This window comes from Dendrobates tinctorius, unplaced genomic scaffold (genome assembly GCF_039654945.1).
Source record: "Dendrobates tinctorius isolate UK_male_01 unplaced genomic scaffold, ASM3965494v1 ptg000069l, whole genome shotgun sequence".
Taxonomy (NCBI): Eukaryota; Metazoa; Chordata; class Amphibia; order Anura; family Dendrobatidae; genus Dendrobates; species Dendrobates tinctorius.
Genome location: NW_027361737.1, coordinates 26,692,636 through 26,718,063, shown reverse-complemented (window position 1 = coordinate 26,718,063; position 25,428 = coordinate 26,692,636). Strand labels below are relative to the sequence as shown.

The 25,428-nt window shown below is 43.1% G+C and overlaps 1 protein-coding gene across 1 annotated transcript in view; it reads right to left on the bottom strand.

Moving 5' to 3' along the window:
* SAG (S-antigen visual arrestin) overlaps window positions 1–25,428 on the bottom strand; it is an 85,854-nt gene that overhangs the window by 8,639 nt on the left and 51,787 nt on the right. Inside the window, exons 7-13 of the mRNA XM_073581255.1 lie at window positions 20,464–20,599; window positions 19,435–19,519; window positions 18,390–18,462; window positions 18,005–18,142; window positions 7,849–7,926; window positions 6,484–6,507; window positions 495–550 (exon numbers count right to left, since the gene is read on the bottom strand). Of these exons, the coding sequence (XP_073437356.1) occupies window positions 495–550; window positions 6,484–6,507; window positions 7,849–7,926; window positions 18,005–18,142; window positions 18,390–18,462; window positions 19,435–19,519; window positions 20,464–20,599 (590 nt within the window). The remainder of the gene's footprint in view (window positions 1–494; window positions 551–6,483; window positions 6,508–7,848; window positions 7,927–18,004; window positions 18,143–18,389; window positions 18,463–19,434; window positions 19,520–20,463; window positions 20,600–25,428) is intronic.

Genomic DNA, 25,428 nt, shown 5'->3' with positions numbered 1-25,428 from the left:
ACTCTGCTCCCCCTACAATATGGTGACCACAGATTGGACTGCATTTTCATTGATAGAAGGTTATCTTTAAAAGGTTTTTGCTACGTAATCTGAGGACAACAGGCAGCGGTTAAAACACAGATTTCAGGAATGCCTCTAAGGTTCAGTGCTGTTGATTATTTATAATGATTGTTTTAGCACCAGGAGCTTATTGTTGCTCTGATACAGCACCTTGTGCCTGGCAGTTGGACTCCACCCCCTCCTGGCTTAAGCAGCTCACTGTCTTTAGGCATTGTGTATACAAAGCCTGGTGGGGGCGGGGTTAGCTTCCTCAGCTCTGCTGTATTGCAAAATCTAAACTTTCTGTTGCACCCAGTGATCTAAGTGATACATTGTTGGATTCAGCTTCTCTGTGCCTACATCATGCTGCTCTCAGATGAGGTAGCAAAAACCTGATGACCGATTCCCTTTAACATTTCTCTGTTACACTTTAATGATTCTCAGTCATCGCTTACCTCCGCCTTCTGGCTTAGGATGCATAAGAATGAAAGGAATTTCTGTAGAGACTTCACTGCAGGGAAAAAGGGAGATGGACTGAAAATGCTTGTTGTGCTACAACAAAAACAACCTGGGAAACGCTCATCATTCTGGATTTAGTCAAAAACCTATATGAGACCCATAATACAGTAGAGGCACTCATAAAAATATCTGAGAATCCAAAAGAAGGGAAGCAATAAAGCCCAAGTAATAAAAATTAAACAATGTTTATTGAAGAAATATATAAAACATGATCATAAAAAAGGGTAAAATGTGTAAAGAAACCTGCGCAGTGGCAATCGCCACATAAACATACAGTTGTGGCCAAAAGTATTGACACCCCTGCAATTCTGTCAGATAATAACTCTGTTTCTTCCTGATAATGATTGCAAACGCAAATTCTTTGGTATTATTATCTTCATTTTATTTGTCTTAAATGAAAAAACACAAAAGAGAATGAAGCAAAAAGCAAAACATTGATCATTTCACACAAAACTCCAAAAATGGGCCAGACAAAAGTATTGGCACCCTCAGCCTAATACTTGGTTGCACAACCTTTAGCCAAAATAACTGCGACCAACCGCTTCCGGTAACCATCAATGAGTTTCTTACAATGCTCTGCTGGAATTTTAGACCATTCTTCTTTGGCAAACTGCTCCAGGTCCCTGATATTTGAAGGGTGCCTTCTCCAAACTGCCATTTTTAGATCTCTCCATAGGTGTTCTATGGGATTCAGGTCTGGACTCATTGCTGTCCACCTTAGAAGTCTCCAGTGCTTTCTCTCAAACCATTTTCTAGTGCTTTTTGAAGTGTGTTTTGGGTCATTGTCCTGCTGGAAGACCCATGACCTCTGAGGGAGACCCAGCTTTCTCACACTGGGCCCTACATTATGCTGCAAAATTTGTTGGTAGTCTTCAGACTTCATAATGCCATGCACACGGTCAAGCAGTCCAGTGCCAGAGGCAGCAAAGCAACCCCAAAACATCAGGGAACCTCCACCATGTTTGACTGTAGGGACCGTGTTCTTTTCTTTGAATGCCTCTTTTTTTCTCCTGTAAACTTTATGTTGATGCCTTTGCCCAAAAAGCTCTACTTTTGTCTCATCTGACCAGAGAACATTCTTCCAAAACGTTTTAGGCTTTTTCAGGTAAGTTTTGGCAAACTCCAGCCTGGCTTTTTTATGTCTCGGGGTAAGAAGTGGGGTCTTCCTGGGTCTCCTACGATACAGTCCCTTTTCATTCAGAAGCCGATGGATACTACGGGTTGACACTGTTGTACCCTCGGACTGCAGGGCAGCTTGAACTTGTTTGGATGTTAGTCGAGGTTCTTTATCCAACATCCGCACAATCTTGCGTTGAAATCTCTTGTCAATTTTTCTTTTCCGTCCACATCTAGGGAGGTTAGCCACAGTGCCATGGGCTTTAAACTTCTTGATGACACTGCGCACGGTAGACACAGGAACATTCAGGTCTTTGGAGATGGACTTGTAGCCTTGAGATTGCTCATGCTTCCTCACAATTTGGTTTCTCAAGTCCTCAGACAGTTCTTTGGTCTTCTTTCTTTTCTCCATGCTCAATGTGGTACACACAAGGACACAGGACAGAGGTTGAGTCAACTTTAATCCATGTCAACTGGCTGCAAGTGTGATTTAGTTATTGCCAACACCTGTTAGGTGCCACAGGTAAGTTACAGGTGCTGTTAATTACACAAATTAGAGAAGCATCACATGATTTTTTGAACAGTGCCAATACTTTTGTCCACCCTCTTTTTATGATTGGTGTGGAATTATATCCAATTTGGCTTTAGGACAATTCTTTTTGTGTTTTTTTTCATTTAAGACAAATTAAATGAAGATAATAATACCAAAGAATTTGTGTTTGCAATCATTTTCAGGAAGAAACTGAGTATTATCTGACAGAATTGCAGGGGTGTCAATACTTTTGGCCACAACTGTATGTAAGGTATCAACAAGTAAGTCCCAAAAATAGGTTGAAAATGCAAAGGGAGAGTAGTGACCCCAAGTAGTCAATGAAAATGATATTAGTTAAGCATGAACTCCGTTTGTAAGAAAACTGAATCAATGGTGGAAACCATAAAATAGCTAGTGCAATTCAATATAATAGAGCAACACTGAAATATATATAAAAGATAGTGATTTTTATATATATCCAAACAAAGATGTATAAAATAAAGTGCTAGTGCATTAGAATAACACGGCATATAAATGTATTGCACATACAGTAAAGACTACTAGTGTATGGTAAGACAGTATATGCCTCTACTGAAAGCATAGACAATAGTATTGTTATCCATGAAGTTATTTCATATGTACGCACCAGTAAGAATCAGAGACAAAATGAAATATATTTCATGAACTACCTTAGTGGGATTGATGTACTGGACAAGGAACATGGGTCATGCAGGGGTTAAAGAGATTATAAAGGTTTTTGTTTTTTTAATCCAGCAAGGCGATTTAAAAGAAAAAAACTATAGGCCATGTGCACATGTTGAGTATTTGGATAGTTTTTACCTCAGTATTCAAGTCCTCTTTTTCACTGAAGAGGCAATTTGCATATTATTTTCCCAGAGGAGCATTGCACGGCGAATAAGCCTCCTTACCTTGACAAGCCAGAGCTGGCATGTCACTCTCCACAAGGAGAAACCTTACCCCTTATACCTCAGTATTTGGTCAGTAGTTTACCTCAGTATGTATAAGCCAAAACCAGGAGTGGGTGATATATACAGAAGTGGTGACGTGTTTCTATTATACTTTTCCTCTGATCGTTCCACTCCAGCTTTTGGCTTACAAATACTGATGTAAAATACTGACCAAATACTGACCGTGTGAACATGACCTTATTGTGACTTCATTAAAATAGTCTTTTCCTATACTCAAGCCACTAACGCATTTCCAGTTTGGTTGAGGGTTAAGAGGTAGCCAGACTTGAAAAGAGTCAGTATTTTTCTATTTTAATGCTACTATTTTAATTAAGTCACACTAAAGAATTGGTGGCTTTCAATTTGCTTTGCTGGACTGAAAAACTTTTATCATCTTTTGGAACAAAGGGGCTTGATGCCTTACAAGCCTTATCTGTGCACAGGGGAGTGGATTGCCCCAAAACCAGATTGAACAGCATATATAGGATGGGGTGAGCTGTATCCACAAACTTTCCTTATATTACTGCTATATTATAGGGGTTCTATAAACCTCTGGCATATTATAGAATGGGCATGCCACCATTGTGGGATTATCCATACGCGGATCATTTTAGACATGGCGTCACTCGCCTTTATGCGCTTTATCTGTGTATTCCAGTGTAACAAGCGGACCTGCAAGTGTGTTGCTTGAAAGGGAGTCTGGTAGCACAAAATGACTGTTGAAACCAAGCACAGGCTCTTGGTGAACCTTTGGCATGGCCGATCAGTTTAGTTCACCTTCCCTTACTTGTTTTCCATCTATCTCTGCCCTCCTCCGACTCCTGTAAACTCAGAAGATGACTGTGCGGTTACTGAAAATAAATCTATACACAAAGATCAACACTGATATCACCGCCATATGGTGACCATATTGTGGTAGATAACAGACCTGTAGACAATACAAATAATTACAGTACAGTTATATATTGTAACTTAAAGCTGCCGGTCTTTCTGGTGGACTAGTTCAGTTTTCCGTCTTTTCCATCTGGCCCAGACCCAGATGACAACTTCTTCCAGTCACGACTTGTCAGCAGAGATTATTTACAACATAAACACATTTGACTTCCCACATTTCCAGCACTGTCCCCTTCTATGCCCAACCTGCACAAAATCCTCATCCTGCTGATACCCCTTTTAGCTGAGCCGCTGCTGCTGTGTCACTATTACTGCACCTGCTATGTGGTACAAAAACAGAGCTACTTTTACTGCCCCACATAATACTGCCAGTCTGCCACCACTGTGCCCTTTACAAAGTAATAATGCCTCATTTGTGGCCTCTAGATGGTAAAATTGCTCAGTTGAAAAGATTAAGAACTTGTGAAAATGCCGTAGAAAAGTTTCCACGTTTTGCCCCTTGATGGTTACAATACTCTGAGTGCCCCTATAAAAATAATACTTCTTAAGGGCCCACTTAACATTTAATAATGTCCACTGGGTCCCCCAATATACAGCTCCTCTATATAGAGTATAGTGGACCCACAACTCTCTTATACAGAGCTTGATATCCCCACAGCTCTCCTATTACAGTATGATGGGCCCACAGCTCCCCTATACACAGAACCACTGACAGTATATAAATGCAGCATTAGAACCACCATTTATAAATGAGTGCCGTGCCAGATTCACCATCAGTAGATGAATATAGCACTAGAACCACACTTTTCCTCCTCTGCATACTGCCCACACAATTCTGTACCTTCACATTAACATCCCCCATATACAATAAAAGTCCCTATAACCTTTGGCTCTATAAGGCGCTTACCTTTCCCACTTCGGCAGCAGGGTGACAGCCATAGTAGGGAACCAGTGACAGAAAGGTGACCGCCTCAGCTGGGTGACATCTGATCAATTATGGATTGGTACATTACATTTGTACACAATAAGGACCACTGTGAGTACACTACTCCATTAGCATATCCACTGTCAGTACGCAAATCCAACTTCTTCATACTGCGCCCCCACAGCTCTCACCTCTCCATACTGTCCCCCCACGCTCCCATTTCTATTTACTGTTCCCGGACTTCTCTATACTTTCCCCACTTCTCAATATTGTCCCCACTCTCTCACTTCTCCATTTTGTCCTCCCATCCTCTCACCTCTCATACTGTTCCTCTATATCTCCATACAATCCTCTCACACTTCCATTTCTCCATATGGTCCCCCCACGCTCCCAATTCTCAATCCTGTACCCCTATTTCTCAATATTGTCCCCTAAGATCCATCTTGTTTTCCCACTTCTCCATATTGTCCCCTATGCTCCCACGTCTCCATATTGTCCCTTTGCTTCTTCATATTGTATACCCACTTCTCCATATGGTCCATCCACACTCCCATTTCGCCACACGGTCCCCTCACCTCTCTATAATGTCCCCCACTTCTCCATATGGTTCCTCATGCTCCCACTTCTCCATACTCTGCCCCCACTTCTCCATACAATCCCACCACATTCCGACATATAAATATAGACGCTCCCAATTTTTCATCATGTTCCCTCATAATGTCCTCTACACTCCCACGTCTCCATACTGTCCCCCAATTATTCATATTGAACACCAACTTTTTGATATTGTTCCCCATGCTCCCTGATCTTTATACTGTCCCAACTCTTCTCCATATGGTCCACCCACCCCCACGCTGCTCCCTCTCACAATTTTACCCACTGAACCATAATATGTAAGCACGAAGCAAAAGCTCTGTGATCACATCAGCAGAGTGATGAGGTCAGCAGTGTGGGAACTCATCACTCCACTGCACATCGAGGCGGAGAGATGACGAGTGCTCCCCTACCTCCCAGCACAGCAGTGTTACTCAGATGTATTCAAGTCTAAGAGACATGAATACATCTCAGCACAGGGAAAAGGGAGCTGGCGGCAATGCGCATGTTGTGCAGCTCTGGCTTATCTACATCGGCGCGCTGTGCTTTCCAATAGTTAAGGGTAGCGAAGCTCTGGGTGGGCGCCCCGTATTGGACCCCCTCTGAGCATGGGGCGACTGCGCCCTTGGCCCCCAGTAGCTATGCTACTGAAGAGAAAGGTAGAAATACTTGAAAAATAAGTAGCTGAGAAGGTGAACTGAATGGTTTGGTTACACCAAAGTTGCACCGAGTGCCTCTGATTGAATAGAAAAGTAATTTTTTGCTGACAGACTCCTTTTAACTCTACTGTGACTTGTGGGCAACAGTGTGGAGCCGTAGCCCAAGTTTGTAATTCCTTATGATCAACATGCTGTTAGATACCTATTTATGCAGTAATATAAAGACAAATGAAGTACCTTGAAGTCATGTCTCCCAATAATCTGTCAATGGAAAACAAAAAAGGGTCATTTTATACATTGGGTATAATCAGTGTCAGAATTTGCAAGAAATCCTGGATTGATAGAACTTGATGCCTGCTCTTTTTTTTCCTCTACTGTGTGAATAGTTTTAAAGATTCTGCTCTTTTGCATTGTATTGTACTGTAAATATTACCTAATACCATACATTTTTACGAGAATTTATGATGCTGTCAAAATTGTGCAGGGAATGTGCACTATATGGCCAAAAATATATAGCCCCAACCCTTAATTATATTTGGTGGTTTCAGATTTCACCCATTGCAAAAAGATGCATAAAAATCACAAGTCTCCTCTTACTTAGTCTTCATTTTTGCAAGCTAAACATTCCCAGATGCTTTAACTGTTCCTCATAGGACATAGTTTGCTGTCCGCTCACCATCCTGGTAGCTTTTCTTTGTCATTTTCAACTTTTTGACCACAGTTTGGTTAATTCTCTTCCCTGTCCAACGATGACTTTGTATACAAAGTGAGGTACATAAAGACATGGTTTGATAAGTGGCTGCGCAGAGCCCTGGCTCCAGCCTGTTAGGGCTCACTCAGACATCTGGTTTATGCATGTGAGTACTGTCCGTCTTTTTCACAGCTAGCACTCGTACCTGTGATAGTCTATGCGGCCATTCACCTGTCCATAATTTTTCCAATTTTCACAGACTGTCAGAATGGAGAAGGTGGAGAAACCTATTTTTTCTTTAATTTCTCCACAGACGAGAAAAACGGATGACACTCTGATCAAACTGTGATCAAAGTCTGATCAGATTAGTAGGTCCGTTTTTCTTGTACATGGAGAAATCAGATGTGTGAACGAGCCCTTATTGTGAGCCAGACCGTCTCCATCCAATATCGGTGTCTAGCTCCCGGGAGATTGACAAAAATTCCTACAGGCGTATTCCAACATCTTATGGAAAGGCTTCCCCAAACAGGGAAGCCCAACCCAATATTAATGCCCATGTTTTAGTGTTGCATCTGCAGCTAGCTCATTGACGTGATGGGTAGATGCATACATACTTTTGACCACAGTGTTCTGTATACAGTTTTCTCAGTGAAGGAAAGTGGTGGACACGGTTTGTGTCAATCCTGAGAACGGATTTTTTACCAAACAAAAAAATCCAACCCCCCACGTGAGGCCGACACAGCTGCACTGACCTAAGCATACATACCAAAATATACCAATAAAAGTGTGAAATGAGCTGAAATCAACAAGCTATACAAGGGCATAATGGTGGAATAATTGTATAAATGTAGTGTGGTTTTATTTTACATGAAAAAATATTAGACCATGTAAACCAAAAATCAATCACTTACCCAGAGACAGTGAGCGTCACCTTAATCTTGTAATCCACTAGGATTCCCATGACAGTGCGATCAATACCTTCCTTCAGCCTGCGGAAAGCAGAGATGTGTTGATAATCTGTTTTTTTGCAGAAGCTATAAATCGGGGCGGTACACAACTTTTTTTTCGGTCTGAGGGCCACATTGTCAGATCAATCCAACTTTTTGGGCTGCAATATTACTACAGTATTAATGTTTGAGTCATTTACTGAATATTGAAAAAACGTCCCACAAATATGTAATAGGTGCTGTCTCAGAAGACGGAGCAGCTCCACAGTTGGGCATTTTCTGCCGCCGATGACTCCGAGAACAGGGTGCCTGGTGTGGGACCCTGACTGATCAGACATTGATGACCTATCCTAAGGATAGGTCATAGTGATAAAGTAGTTGACGACCTCTTTAATTCGGGCACAAAAGACCCCATCAGGGTATTGCATAATATATCTTTCTTCCGGTGTCAGAACTGCCTAGTTTCTCTATCTGATGCTGCTTCAGTAGAAACACTGTTGGTCTTTTTCCTGAGATGACTTTGTAGTCGTTTTTCCCCGGCGTATTTTCTCTGTATTTTCCATTCCAGTAGGACGCCACCTGAAGAAAGAGCATGCTGCTTCTTATAACGGATTCATGGTTTTAGAACCCTGAAGCAGTTAAACAAGTAGCAAAAGACTGAACATGTGCAGAGCAATGCGTTTTTTACATTGCTGTGCACTATGTTCACTTTTCAGGCAGATTCCAGGCAGAATAAAACAAAGGTTTTTTGAGGCTGTCAAAAAACGTTTTCTAGTGGAAAATGCTTCATGAAATATTTCTTCTTTAAGGTATGCGCACACTATGTGTTTTAAACTGAGTCGAGCTTTTCAAAAAGGAGACTCTTCAGGAAACCTTGGAGGATTTTTTTTCCTGAAACGTGTTGTTTTTTTGTTTCACACCATTTACCATAAAAAAGACAGGAGAATGGCTTTATTGTATGGGTCGGTACAAGTAATGAGCAAACATGCTCAGATAAGGTCCTATCCAAGCATGCTCGAGTGCTAACAGATTGTCTTCGACGTTCTCAAAAAATATGTTCGAGTCCCCGCGGCTGCATGTCTCACAGCTATTCGACAGCTTCAACACATGGTGGGATTGCCTGTTTGTTAAGCAATCCCTGCATGTGTTGCAGTTATCGAACAGCCGCGAGACATGCAGCCGCGGTCTCAAACGTATTTTTTGAGAACGTCGAAGACACTCGGTTAGCACCAGAGGATGCTCGGATAACACTTTATCTTTCTTGCAGAAAAATCTGGACAACGTTAATTCCCAGATATGTGCTATAGAGAGTCAGCTTTCCAGCACCATGACTCAGGAGGAGTTCCAGGAGATCAAGAAGAAGAATCAGGAGAATTTGCTTACACACAGAGCGGATCTAGAGAAGAGGAAAAGATCAAAATTCTTACGGGATACCGAGGACTATTTGCAGAACCGGGTATACGGTTGGCGGGACACACAGCGTTTCCCCAGACGTCGCACCTCACAAAGTTCCTCTGGATCAGCAGACAGCAGGTCTGGTACAAACAACAGAGCTACCTCGAGCACTTTTTTAGGCTACAACCGGGGCCGCCAAAGAGGAAGACGAGGTAGGGCGGCCAGTGCAACCGAGGAAGCCAGAACCAACGTAACGACCAGATCTCAGGTAATATGCCCCTAGTAATCAACATTTCTTTTAAAATCCTGAATACTAACCAGTTGGTACTGATCCAAAAGGGGTTATCATTTTGTCCATCATACAGGTTTAATTTCTTTGAACTCAATATGGATTTGCAGAGGTTTTTTAGGAATCTTAGACTTAAGGTACATTTCTCAAAACAGCCTACTATACCTACAGTTGTGGCCAAAAGTATTGACACCCCTGCAATTCTGTTAGATAATACTCAGTTTCTTCCTGAAAATGATTGCAAACACAAATTCTTTGGTATTTTTATCTTCATTTAATTTGTGTTAAATGAAAAAACACAAAAGAGAATGAAGCAAAAAGCAAAACATTGATCATTTCACACAAAACTCCAAAAATGGGCCAGACAAAAGTATTGGCACCCTCAGCCTAATACTTGGATGCACAACCTTTAGCCAAAATAACTGCGACCAACCGCTTCCGGTAACCATCAATGAGTTTCTTACAATGCTCTGCTGGAATTTTAGACCATTCTTCTTTGGCAAACTGCTCCAGGTCCCTGATATTTGAAGGGTGCCTTCTCCAAACTGCCATTTTTAGATCTCTCCATAGGTGTTCTATGGGATTCAGGTCTGGGCTCATTGCTGGCCACCTTAGAAGTCTCCAGTGCTTTCTCTCAAACCATTTTCTAGTGCTTTTTGAAGTGTGTTTTGGGTCATTGTCCTGCTGGAAGACCCATGACCTCTGAGGGAGACCCAGCTTTCTCACACAGGGCCCTACATTATGCTGCAAAATTTGTTGGTAGTCTTCTGACTTCATAAAGCCATGCACACGGTCAAGCAGTCCAGTGCCAGAGGCAGCAAAGCAACCCCAAAACATCAGGGAACCTCCGCCATGTTTGACTGTAGGGACCATGTTCTTTTCTTTGAATGCCTCTTTTTTTCTCATGTAAACTCTATGTTGATGCCTTTGCCCAAAAAGCTCTACTTTTGTCTCATCTGACCAGAGAACATTCTTCCAAAACGTTTTAGGTTTTTTCAGGTAAGTTTTGGCAAACTCCAGCCTGGCTTTTTTATGTCTCGGGGTAAGAAGTGGGGTCTTCCTGGGTCTCCTACCGTACAGTCCCTTTTCATTCAGACGCCGACGGATAGTACAGGCTGACACTGTTGTACCCTCGGACTGTAGGGCAGCTTGAACTTGTTTGGATGTTAGTCGAGGTTCTTTATCCAACATCCGCACAATCTTGCATTGAAATCTCTTGTCAATTTTTCTTTTCCATCCACATCTAGGGAGGTTAGCCACAGTGCCATGGGCTTTAAACTTCTTGATGACACTGCGCACGGTAGACACAGGAACATTCAGGTCTTTGGAGATGGCCTTGTAGCCTTGAGATTGCTCATGCTTCCTCACAATTTGGTTTCTCAAGTCCTCAGACAGTTCTTTGGTCTTCTTTCTTTTCTCCATGCTCAATGTGGTACACACAAGGACACAGGACAGAGGCTGAGTCAACTTTAATCCATGTCAACTGGCTGCAAGTGTGATTTAGTTATTGCCAACACCTGTTAGGTGACACAGGTAAGTTACAGGTGCTCTTAATTACACAAATTAGAGAAGCATCACATGATTTTTCGAACAGTGCCAATACTTTTGTCCACCCTCTTTTTTATGTTTGGTGTGGAATTATATCCAATTTGACTTTAGGACAATTCTTTTTGTGTTTTTTCATTTAAGACAAATTAAATGAAGATAATAATACCAAAGAATTTGTATTTGCAATCATTTTCAGGAAGAAACTGAGTATTATCTGACAGAATTGCAGGGGTGTCAATACTTTTGGCCACAACTGTATGGGTCAGACTACTTCGTCATTATTACAGTTTAAGGAGTTGGGTCTCAGATCACACAGCACATACATGCCCCCGAAGGGTAACCCACCGGTTGAAACCTTTATTTCCCTAGTAGAAAGAGATGTACACCATTTCAGTAGAGAAGTCAGTCAAGGGAAATTTCATTATCATAATAATTTATCGGTACAAGAAAAAGAAGCCCTTGACAGTCTATCCTCTGACAAATCACTGGTCATAAAACTGGCTGATAAAGGAGGCGCCATACTGATCATAGACAGATCAGACTACCTTTCTGAAATTCATAGACAATTAAATGACATAGAGGTATACACGGCCATTCCACTTAATCCTCTTAACTCCATTATCAACAAGATACAACCCATTATAGATCATCACATAGGGGTGGGCACAATTGATAAAAAACTGGGGGAATTTCTCTTAAAATCTGATCCTATTACACCGGTTTTTTACACTCTTCCAAAGATCCACAAGAGGTTGGACAAACCACCGGGGCGCCCTATTGTATCTTCCACTGACTCCATCTCATCACCACCTTCTATGCTATTGGAGAAGATCTTGACACCATTAGTTAAAATAACAAAGTCCTTTCTGAAAGATACCAATGATTTTTTCACCCTCATCAAAACCTTGTGCCCACTCCCTCCTTCATCCATCCTTGTTAGGCCTGTTTCACACTTCCGTTTTTGATCATCAGTCAAAATCTGCCGTTTTGCCAAAAAAACGGATCCGCCTTTTTTTTGGCGGATCCGTTTTTTTCCCCATTGATTTGCATTACTGGCAGATCTTGATGGATGGCCATCCGTTGGATCCGTTTTTTTGCGGATCCGTCAAATTTTTTGCGTCCGCCGACATGCCCGGACGTACCATGCAACTTTTTTTGCTGCAGGATCCGCATTTTATAGTGCGCATACCCGGAGGAATGAAGTCAGCCGGAAATTTATCCCTGAAATCATTTCTGGCGGACAGAAAAAATTCTCTCTCTCTCTGGGCTACGTTTCCTTTAAAATTCTTCATTCATCGGATCCGTTAAAAAAACGGTCCGGTGCCATCCGTTCACGTCAGTTTTGCAACGGATCCGCTTTCCGCCATTTTGGCGGATTTTAACTGACACAAAAAACTGAAGTGTGAAACAGGCCTTACATGGGACGTGAACAGTTTGTACACGTCGATAACGCAGGAAAAGGGCATGAGGGCCGTAAAAATACTTCTGGAGAAAGCAGGGGTTGACACTAGAATTAATGACCTCTGTTCTGACCTCTTGGGGTTGGTTCTAAAAGAAAATTATTTCCTTTTTCAGGATACATTTTACATCCAGCGGCAAGGCACCGCAATGGGGTCTCATGTAGCGCCCCCGTATGCCATTGCTTATATAGCGTATTTTGAGGACAATTTTGTATATACCCACCCATTATTCAAACAGCACTCAAGTGTTTGGATTAGATTCATTGATAACATCTTTTGTGTGTGGGATAGCCCTCTGGATACACTATTACAGTTTGATTACTACATAACAAAATCTGGCCAGAACTTAGGTTTAGTTTACAACAAAGCAACGAGAGGATGAGCTTCCTGGACACGTTGGTCTGTAAGAATAAGGAAGGAGAATTATCAAAAGACTTATATGTTAAACCAACGGACAGAAATAGCATTTTACATTTCAATAGCTTTCATCCCCCGGCCATCCCTAGATCCCAATACTGTAGGGTCAATAGAATTGTCACTGATGTGGAGACAAAAGAACGGAGGTTGGAAGAAATGACGAATAAGTTCACTGAGAGGGGATATCCCAGTGGACTTCTATCAGAATCCAGATCCAATAGAAATTCCAGGACTTCTAATCGTGTTAAACGGATACCATTTGTGAATACATTCCATCCCTATTCCAAGAAGATTCAGGCCACTATTAATAAACACTGGAACATTCTGTCAAATAGCTACCCCAAAAATACCGGAGTTTCAACAATCCATCCTTCCATGTTATCGGAGACCAAAAAATTTGAGGGACAGATTAGTAAAGGCAGATGCAGGTTCAAACACCATGGTATCGAGACAAACTTTTCTCCGGACACAAAAACAAGGAACTTTTCCATGTCTAGCGTGTTTGCAGTGTAATAATATACAGAAGGGGCACCAAATTTTTCACCCACAGACCGGATTGGCTATTCCGGTCAAAGGATTCTATAGGTGTGAATCCACATATGTCATGTATTTAGTCAAATGTCCGTGTGGCCTAGCCTATGTAGGTGAAATGACCCAAATGGTAAGGGATAGACTATCCCAGCATAAATCTAATATATAAAGCTCAAGTGTGTGTATGTATGTATGTGTGTATGTGTGTGTGTATGTCCGGGATAGGCATCCGCACCGTCGCAGCTACAGCCACAAAATTTGGCACAGTCATACGTCTGGACCCCGAGAGTGTCCTAAGCTATGTTGTGAGGTGAAATTTTAACCCTGCGCTTTCCAATTCACCAAACAATTTTGCCCCTATATACATAATTGGGAAAAAGTGTGTGTGCATCATGCCCCGCCCATCATTATGATGTCATAATGGTTGCCATGGCGACGCTGGTTCATCATAGGTTGCAAGCCCCGAAGCTCATTTTGATGTCATAATGGTTGACTATGGGATCGAGGATGTGTGATGGGTATATGGGCACTGGACTATGGGATGGAGGATATGTATGACGAGTATATGGGCACGGGACTATGGGATGGCGGATATGTATGATGGGTATATGGGCACGGGACTATGGGATGGAGGATATGTATGACGGGTATATGGGCACGGGACTATGGGATGGAGGATATGTATGACGGGTATATGGGCACGGGACTATGGGATGGCGGATATGTATGATGGGTATATGGGCATGGGAATATGGGATGGAGGATGTGTGATGGGTATATGGGCACTCTACTATGGGATGGAGGATATGTATGATGGGTATATGGGCACCCGACTATGGGATAGAGGATATGTATGATGGGTATATGGGCACGAGCCTATGGGATGGTGGATATGTATTATGGGTATATGGGCACGGGACTATGGGATGGAGGATAATTATAATTTGTTATAACTAACCACAGTTAGTTACTATGCCCGGGCAGCACTGGGCTCTTCACCTAGTCCAATATAAGATGCAAGAGGACCCATCTCCCTCTACCATTCCATTTTCTCGACAAAGGACACAGCATTTCTCAACTAAAGTTCCAGGTTCTGGAACAGATTGAACCCAATAGGAGGGGTCAAGATAGAACCCGGATCCTCAAAAGGAGAGAGGCCTATTGGATCTTCACCCTCCAAACTTTGGAGCCTAAAGGACTCAATAGAGACTATGATATACAAAGCTTTCTATGAGACATAGATTGTTTCTTATTTATTATATACATATTGTATATGACATAACAATATCATGCTATTGATTGCTTAACATATAAACCTGTTCATTGATTATATTTTACTTATGTTTTTTCTCTTTATCCAAAATAGAATCGTTAGATCCACTCTTCGTTGTCCCACTGGGCACCTCTGTCTACTCGGTAATTTATGCACCTCACCGAACGTATTTTAACTTACTTTAACAGGGAATGTTCTTTCTCTGGTTTAATTAATGCTTTCTTTGCTTTAGACAATCTTTAGGCCCACATAATACGCATATTAGTAATGGTTTTTCATTCTAGCAGCAGCCAGACTTTTATATCCTATGTGATATACCCTATTTTTCCTATAGGATTTATCCCAGTGAGACACGATTCCATTGTAAGTCACAATCAGCGCCTTGCTCACATAATGCAGGCGCAGCTACCCCGGTCACATGACCACTATGACACACTCTAGCATCCACATCCCCCAGTGACATGCGCAATAGCTGGAATACAGCAGCTCTGTCCCAATCACACAGCACAAGCACGAACTGTGGCAACATGTGACCGCTATGACGCGGTTTAATGGGCGGTCCCACCGGGTCTTATACCCGGAAGTGCACGCTGGCACTCGGCGTCCTCTGCTCACAGCGAGACATATCGCACACCGGACGAGACCGCACCTCAGGCACAGTCACGGACATAAGCCACACACCGCAGTCCTGTAATATATCCTAGACATACTCAACATGGTTGTCTCCTTCCCTTTCTTTTAGCGCCATTCCACAGCGATATAAATCGCTATACTATAGTGCTATCTACCTACAACATTCAGATAACCATAGGATATCCCTCCTGGTTCCCAGATAGGGAATTTTTTTTGCTGCACATATTATCATAGCACTAATGTGGATTATATAATGTAGCACTATATAGAATGTGGTCTAACTTCACTCTTCCCTTTTTTCCTCCTAGGAGGACCAGCATATTCAGACCACATATAGCACAAGCACTACCGTTTACTTCGTTTACTTCATTGAAATGGGCACTAATTGCACTTAGCACTGTGGAGCACTTACAGTTGTGGCCAAAAGTATTGCAATTCTGTCAGATAGTACTCAGTTTCTTCCTGAAAATGATTGCAAACACAAATTCTTTGGTATTATCTTCTTCATTTAATTTGTCTTAAATGAAAAAACACAAAAAGAATTGTCCTAAAGCCAAATTGGATATAATTCCACACCAAACATAAAAAAGAGGGTGGACAAAAGTATTGGCACTGTTCGAAAAATCATGTGATGCTTCTCTAATTTGTGTAATTACCAGCACCTGTAACTTACCTGTGGCACCTAACAGGTGTTGGCAATAACTAAATCACACTTGCAGCCAGTTGACATGGATTAAAGTCAACCTCTGTCCTGTGTCCTTGTGTGTACCACATTGAGCATGGAGAAAAGAAAGAAGACCAAAGAACTGTCTGAGGACTTGAGAAACCAAATTGTGAGGAAGCATGAGCAATCTCAAGGCTACAAGTCCATCTCCAAAGACCTGAATGTTCCTGTGTCTACCGTGCGCAGTGTCATCAAGAAGTTTAAAGCCCATGGCACTGTCGCTAACCTCCCTAGATGTGGACGGAAAAGAAAAATTGAGAGATTTCAACGCAAGATTGTGCGGATGTTGGATAAAGAACCTCGACTAACATCCAAACAAGTTCAAGCTGCTCTGCAGTCCGAGGGTACAACAGTGTCAGCCTGTACTATCCGTCGGCATCTGAATGAAAAGGGACTGTATGGTAGGAGACCCAGGAAGACCCCACTTCTTACCCCGAGACATAAAAAAGCCAGGCTGGAGTTTGCCAAAACTTACCTGAAAAAGCCTAAAATGTTTTGGATATATGTTCTCTGGTCAGATGAGACAAAAGTAGAGCTTTTTGGGCAAAGGCATCAACATAGAGTTTACAGGAGAAAAAAAGAGGCATTCAAAGAAAAGAACACGGTCCCTACAGTCAAACATGGCGGAGGTTCCCTGATGTTTTTGGGGTTGCTTTGCTGCCTCTCACACTGGACTGCTTGACCGTGTGCATGGCATTATGAAGTCTGAAGACTACCAACAAATTTTGCAGCATAATGTAGGGCCCAGTGTGAGAAAGCTGGGTCTCCCTCCAAGGTCATGGGTCTTCCACCAGGACAATGACCCAAAACACACTTCAAAAAGCACTAGAAAATGGTTTGAGAGAAAGCACTGGAGACTTCTAAGGTGGCCAGCAATGAGTCCAGACCTGAATCCCATAGAACACCTGTGGAGAGATCTAAAAATAGCAGTTTGGAGAAGGCACCCTTCAAATATCAGGGACCTGGAGCAGTTTGCCAAAGAAGAATGGTCTAAAATTCCAGCAGAGCATTGTAAGAAACTCATTGATGGTTACCGGAAGCGGTTGGTCAAAGTTATTTTGGCTAAAGGTTGTGCAACCAAGTATTAGGCTGAGGGTGCCAATACTTTTGTCTGGCCCATTTTTGGAGTTTTGTGTGAAATGATCAATGTTTTGCTTTTTGCTTCATTCTCTTTTGTGTTGTTTCATTTAAGACAAATTAAATGAAGATAATAATACCAAAGAATTTGTGATTGCAATCATTTTCAGGAAGAAACTGAGTATTATCTGACAGAATTGCAGGGGTGTCAATACTTTTGGCCACGACTGTATATCCTTTACTACCTGTGAGAAGTTTCACTTGTAATTTCACCTGTGTCCGAACTTGTACAACATGTGTTGTTTTTTCCTTAACGCCGAGTACTACATATAATTGCACGGATTGACTATAAGATATGCGTACCTTCACGGACCAGTCTCTACTATCCGAAACTGAAAGTATATGTAATTGTCATATGATGTTATAACTGACTTTGCTTTTCCATTCATGTGCATCTTATCATATTTAATTCTGTTTCTGTTATATCTTATGAGCTGCAGATCTCGATACAATCTCTGATGAAGGTCCTATGTTGGGACCGAAAACGTTTAGAGTATATATTATCTGGATGCCAATAAATATGGAACAATTTTTTTCACGATTTTGAGTGCCAAGTTGTTTATCACCTTATCCGAGCACGTTCGCTTATCACTAGTCGGTATGTGATATTTTTCTCATATATCCTATTTATTTTCTACTGTTTTGTATATCACTTAAGGCACAGCTAAAGTATAAACCAGTAGACTCCATGTATACAATGGAGCTTCACTCACAGAGTGCTAGATGCCAGATTAGTGTCCTCGTGCTTCAGTTTTCCATCTAAAGCGATTTCCCGTTTCTCTCGGTTGTACGCCAGGAGAGGCAGCAGAGTGAAGGTGTGACTGTAAGTGCCCTTGGACGGGACCTTTTGCCTGGCAAAGGAAAAAGTTTCTCTTACTATTTTGGCATGTCCATATAGTGATGTGGGTAAGCAATGGTTTTATTATGTACGGTGTTGGTCAGCTGCAGTAACAATTAGTACAATGCATCTCATTACAAAATCCATAAAATACGTGGACAATGGTAATAAAACAAATTCATCAGAAAACAGGAGTTGCCACGAAGCATTGCCTATTCTATGGTAATCTACTAGACTCCCATTAATGCAGCTTTACTTACTCAGACTCATCAAAAGCCACAGTTTTGGTGTAATAGTCACTAGAATACAACACCACATTGGCGACCTGTTCCACTGTAGGAAGAAAAAAAAACAAACAGTTACAATCCCTTTAAAGCACCGTTCCAGCATTTTGTTTTAATTTCAGCTCTGGAGTGGTAGTCGTAATCCATGTTTCTTGCCCCTAGTATTACTCACCAACTGCTGTCTTTGCTCTTAAGTACTATGGATGTACGGCATTCCTACAAAAGTGGTGCTCAAGAATGTCCCACTCCATAGGTAATGTATAAAAGTACTTGGCACTCCAAAGAGAATAATGCAGATGTATGATTTTATTATAGGCAATCCAGAAAATCTTAACGTTTCGGTCCCTAGGTGGGAGAAGCGCCTTTTCTTCCAGTGACTACAGTCACATTCGTTTTGTGCCTTATACTGCAGCTTGCACATATATTCATTGGCAATCCTTATCTGAGGAAGGTCCAGCCTAGGGGTCGAAACGTTATGATTTTTTTCTGGATTGCCTATAATAAAATTATAAATCGGTATTATTCTCTTTTGAAGTGCCAAATAATTTGATACATTCTTAAGTGCTATGTCACACCCAGAGCAGTTCACACCTCATTTACATATAAATTAAAATGCTAGTTACTCAGGAATTTAGCAACAGATAGAACATATATATATAAAAGTGGCGATGGATTAATATTCCATAGACTTGCCTGCTCATATATGTGATTTTGTGGGTTTATCTTTGATTGTTTCCCTTTTAAGAGAGCTGCATGCTAAGCCACCTTCCCTTTGATGCCGATACAGCTGGTGGCTGCTTTTTACTTGCAAGTAGTGATGAGCGAATGTACTCGGATAACGTGTTAAGAGACCATGCTCGTGCGTTATCCGAGTAACTTGCCGGTTTGTTAGGCAGTCCCCCATGTATTGAGGGTGTCTAAGACGCTCAAATCATGCAGCAGCAGGGACTCGAACATAGTATTCGAGCATTTAGTGATTGTTTTACGGTGAATGGTTATTAACATTATTATTACATCTTACCTGACGTTGATATTTTTTTTACTGTTTTTTCTGAATTATTGGTCACAGTAACAGCAACTGAAATAGGTTCTCCATGATAATACACCTGCAAGTAATGATTTACATTGATAAGTGTAATACTTCTAACTGCACCTGCAAGACAAGGGTTACGTTCCAATGTGGCTTTTTCTTTTTTGCGGTGTTGTTTTTGCCACAATGTTTGGCATTGCTATAATACTGCATTGTTTTGGCTGCAATTTCACTAATGTGATTTTATAATGATATGGAAAAAAAATCACATCAAAAACAATATTTTTTCCTGTACCCTCATAAAGCTGCAGAAAAGAAAAACACACTGCAACTACAATGTAGTAGAAGTATAGAATCATTATTTGATTACTATAGTTGGGGTCCTAGAGGTGTGCCAAAAAGCCACTTTACCAACTCTACAAGGCCAGGGGATCACACTGAATCTTTGACAGTCTGACGCATTTTATATGATGAAACAGGCACAGTAAGGCTAGTTTCACACTAGCGTATTTTACATGCAGCGCACGGCCCCGCCCCCTGCCCGCCCCGTCCGGTCATCTCCTCCTACTATCGCACATGGCCGCATGCGATCTGTGCAGCCTATCTTTAGCATAGGGTGCGCAGACCGTGCGCTGGCCATGCGCTAGTAGGATTTGTGCGTGCGCTGCGCACTTTTGAAGGTGCGCCGGTGTGCGCCGAACGCAGCATGTTGCATTTTGGCGCGCTCGGCGCACCTTCAAAAGTGCGCAGGGCACGCACAAATCCTACTAGCACACGGCCAGCGCACGGTCTGCACACCCTATGCTAAAGATAGGCTGCACAGATCGCAATCGCATGCGGCCGTGTGCGATAGTGGGAGGTGATGACCGGGCAGGGCGGGCAGGGGGCGGGGCTTAGCTGCACCGTGCGCTGCATGTAAAATACGCTAGTGTGAAACTAGCCTAAGCAATGTGACCATACAAGCAGGTGCCATGTCTGCTGACTGTTAATAGTACATCACTTGTGTATGTTCTACTTTACCTCTTTGGAAAGGGAAGCTCTCAGGTGCAAGGGTTTGTCCGACATGAAGAACTGCCAGGACGTTTCTGCCCGGGGCGTGGGTCCAGGTTGGTCAGGAGCAAATTGAATTTTCCGAATCAACAAACGCACAGAGTTTCTGCAGAAAGGGAAATTATACTTTATCAATTAATTCATGGATGACCCAATACAGGGCCGGCCCAAGAGATTACGGCGCCCTAGGCGAAACTATTTTGTTGCGCCCCTACTATTCTTGGCAGTAGATGAAAACTTGGGATATAAATTTAGGAGCAAAATAAACCACAACAATAATGATTAATTAACTCTCTCCTAACTCTTTAATATTCTGAGAAGTTGTATAGGACAAATTAGCTTAGTTACTCACCGATAACGGTGTTTCTCGGAACCCATGACAGCACCACGGAGAGAGGGGATCCGCCCTTCAGGGACAGGAACCTACAGAAAAAGGGCGGTACCTCTCCTCCGCCTTCAGTTGGTTACAGAGCATCAGAGGGTCTCCAGGTTAGTTAGACAACAGAAATACATACACAATATTATAATACTGCTTACTTATCAAAGCACCGTGCCTAAACGGAAACACTCTACTAACAATAAAATGTGCTCACCATACTCGTGAAGGGGAGGGGAATAAGCGGGTGCTGTCATGGGTTCCGAGAAACACCGTTATCGGTGAGTAACTAAGCTATTCTCTCTCACCCATGAGAGCACCACGGAGAGAATTTCAGAGATTGGTAGCTTAGGGAGGGACCACCGCCTGAAGGACCCTTCTCCCGAAGGTCAGGTCAGATGTAGAGGCTAGATCTAATCTATAGTGCCTAAAAAAAGGTTGAAGGTGATGACCAGGTGGCCGCCTTACAGATTTGTTCTATTGATACCTCAGATCTTTCAGCCCATGAGGTCGCCATTGCCCTTGTGGAATGAGCTCTCAGCCCTTCTGGGATGGTATTCCCGCTGGATGAATATGCCAGGGCAATCGCATCCCTTATCCACCTTGCCAGGGTACTCTTGGATGCTTTGAGCCCCTTCCGAGGACCCTGGAAACATACAAAGAGAGAGCCTTCCTTCCTACACTTTTTGGTGGCCTCTAAGTACTGTACTAGGCACCTTTTAACATCTAAAGTGTGGAACTTTTCTTCCCCCTTATTTTTTGGATTTGGGCAGAAGGAAGGAAGGACTACCTCCTGGGACCTGTGAAAATGTGATGACACTTTAGGTAAATAGGCTGGGTCAGGTTTTAAGATGACTCTATCCTCTAGAATTTTTGTAAAAGGAGGCCCCGCTGACAAGGCTTGAATATCGCTCACTCTTCGGGCTGATGTTAGTGCCACCAGAAGCACCGTTTTAAGAGATAGGATTTTTAGGGGTGCTGAGTGAATTGGTTCAAACGGAGGGCCTGTCAGTGTTGAAAGTACAAGATTCAGGTCCCATGATGGTAATCTTTGACTGGCTATTGGCCTCGATCTGGTTGCGGCTTTAATAAACCGTGCTACCCAGGGGTCACCTGCCACATCATGGTTATAGAGGGCGCCTAATGCCGCTATTTGTACTTTTAATGTGTTGACCGCCAGACCCTGTTCTAGGCCCTCTTGTAGAAATTCTAGGATCTTATCAATCTGAACCCTGTCCTGAACCTTTGCCCTAGAGGTGGATAGAAATTTTTTCCATATTCTGCCATAAGCTCTCATTGTAACCGGTTTCCTACTCTTTTGTAGTGTAGTTATCAGGTTTTCTGAAAAACCCCTGTCCCTCATCAGTGCCCTTTCAAATTCCATGCTGTTAAATGGAGGTTCGGTGCCTGAGGATGTAGCACTGGGCCCTGCGATAGCAGGTCCGGGAGATCTGGTAGGACCCATGGGTCGGTTACTGAGAGCATTCTTAGCCAGGAAAACCAGGTTCTTTTGGGCCAGAAGGGGGCTATCAGTATCATTCTTGCCCTGTCCTCCCTGACTTTCTTTAGGACTGCTGGAATGAGCATGATTGGGGGAAAGGCATATGTTAGATTCGGTGTCCATGGGAGCATAAATGCGTCCAGAGTTAGAGGATTCCCCCTGGGATCTAGGGTCAGAAGGCGTCTACTTTTTTGTTTTTGAAGTCGGCGAACAGATCCACGTCTGGGGTCCCCCACATTTTTACAATCTGCCGAAAAATGGACTGCTTTAGTACCCATTCCCCCTGTCGTAATTGGGTGCGGCTCAGAAAGTCTGCCCTTTGATTCTCTGTACCGCGGATGTGTAGGGCTGTCAGAGATAACAGGTTTGCCTCCGCTAGTTTGAGGATTTTGGCGGATGTGTCCATTAGGGCTCGGGACCTGGTTCCCCCCTGGTGATTTATATAGGCCACTGTGACCCGATTGTCCGAAAGGATACGGACATGGTGGTTCTGGAGTAGGGGTAGGAAGTGTGTTAGGGCATAGCCTACTGCTAGAAGCTCCTTTTGATTTGAGGAGGCTCTTAGTTCTTGATTTCCCCATACGCTCTGAGTCACCTCGTTGTTCATGTGCGCTCCCCATCCTGTGGGACTGGCATCTGTTGTCACTATGTGTGTTATCTTTGGTGCCCAGGGGATCCCTTTGGACAGGTTCTCCTGGTTTCCCCACCAAGCTAGGGAATGAATAGTGCTTGAATTTAGGGTAATGCGACCCTCTAGGTGTCCCCCTATTACTGCCTGGTTGGCCAATACGTCCCACTGGAGATTTCTCGTGTGTAACTGAGCCCACTGAACTGCTGGTAGGCAGGCAGATAGTGAACCCAACAGTGACATGGCCTTCCTTAGTGTCATGGAGGGATTTTGGATTGCTCTTGCTGTAATTTGAGCGATCTTCTCCTTTTTGTGGTTTGGGAGGCAAGACTCCTGAATGTTTGAGTCTAGTGTTAGGCCCAAGAATTCTTGTACCCTGCTGGGCTCCAATCTTGATTTTTTTAGATTTAGAAGCCAGCCCAGGTCTTGTAGAGTGTTCATCACCCTGTCTCTCTGTTCCCTGCATTTTTGAGCCGAGCTGCCTGCTATTAGGAAATCGTCTAGATACGGGATTATTATTATATCTTGTTCCCTTATATGAGCCATCATTTCCGCTACTATTTTGGTGAATACTCGCGGGGCTATCGATATTCCGAACAGCAGGGCTCTGTACTGAAATTCTTTCACCTTGCCTTTTATTGAGACGGCTAACCTCAGATACTTCCTGGAGTCTTTGTGGATAGGGACGTGATAATAAGCGTCGCTGAGGTCCAACACCGTCATGTAGCAGTTTGGGAACAGGACTTTGGTGGTAGATTTGATCGACTCCATTTTGAAGCTCTGGTTCTTGACGTATTTGTTTAGCTTTCTCAGATTTATAATTGTACGAAAGGTGCCGTCTGGTTTGGTCACTAGAAAAAGAGGGGAGTAGAACCCTCTGCCCATATCCTGCAGGGGGACCTCCTGGAGGACTCCTTTTTTTACTAGGCCTAGAACCTCGCTTTCTAGCGCTTCCTGTTCTCGCATGCTGGATCTCAGCGGCGTTGTTACATATTTTTGAGGCGGGAGAGAGAAAAAGTTTATCCTTAGGCCCTCCTGGATTAGGTTTATTATCCATGGGTTTGTTGAAATTCTCCTCCAGGCTGGAAGGAAAACGGATAACCTTCCCCCCACCCTTGGCGTACTGTCACTTGGAGGGCTTTTTGTCCCGGGGAGAGTTATTAAAGAAGAAGCCTCTATCTCTTCTTTTATCATCCCACTTTTGTTCCCTTGGTGGTCTTCTCTGAAAAAACCTCCTATTCCGAAAGGGTCTTTTAAATGCCGCTGGCCCTAAATTTGGGAATCCTTTTTTCTTGTCCCCTGCTTTCTGGAGGATGTCATCTAACGTTTCCCCAAAAAGGAATTTTCCTTCACAGGGGATGGAGCATAATTTCATTTTGGTCTGAAGGTCCCCTGGCCAACTTTTAAGCCATAGTATCCTTCGGGCCGCGTTTGAAAGTGCTGCTGTTTTGGACGATAGTCTGACTGAATCGGCCGATGAGTCTGCTAGGAATGCAGCCGCTCCCCTTATTACTGGGATAGAATCTAAAATTTTATCTCTAGGTGTCCCTTCCCTCAGCTGTTTCTCAAGTTGGTCCACCCATACCATTAGGGCTCTGGAGGTACATGTCGCCGCTATCGCTGGCCTGAGGTTACTGCCTGCAGACTCCCAAGCCCCCTTTAGAAAGGTATCCGCCTTCTTATCTAGGGGGTCCCTGAGGGTGCCCATGTCCTCAAAGGGAAGGGCGAATTTCTTTGAGGCTTTAGCAACTGCTACATCGAGTTTCGGGGCTCTATCCCAAGATGTGGATGCCTCCTCCTCAAAGGGATATTTCCTTTTAAGGGAAGGGACCGTAGTATTTTTCCTATCTGGCTTATCCCATTCCCTTTTGATTAGACCCTTGACGATTTTGTTTAGCGGAAATACTCTCCGTTTTTTCTGGCCTAGCCCCCCGAACATTATGTCCTGGACTGTCTTATCCAGCCTCGGGTCCAATACCCCCATGGTAGACCTTACAGCTTTCACCAGTTTGTCTACCTCTTCTAGGGGAAAACAATGGCGCCCTCCTGTTTCCTCGTCTGAGGATGAGGAGCCGTATTCTGAGGATTTAGACGAGATTTCCCCTGATGTGGAAGAATCTGACTGGGAGGTTTCTACCGTGTCTTTTTTCCTCGTTTTATCCTTATGTTTAAGGGATTCGAGGGCACTCTGGACCTCTGATTTAATTGCGGCCCTTAGGTCAGATGCGAAATCCGGAGTCTCCTGACAAACAATTTCTTTTGTACAGGACTCGCATAGTTTTTTCTCCCATGATACCGGTAGGGGTTTAGCGCAAGTGGGACATTCCCTGTTCTTCTTTTTAGCCTTCTTCTTTCCCTAATAAGGGAGAGGGATTGCATTACAAGGGTGACATTCACGAAGATCACTTACCCCCAAAAAAAAGGCGCGCG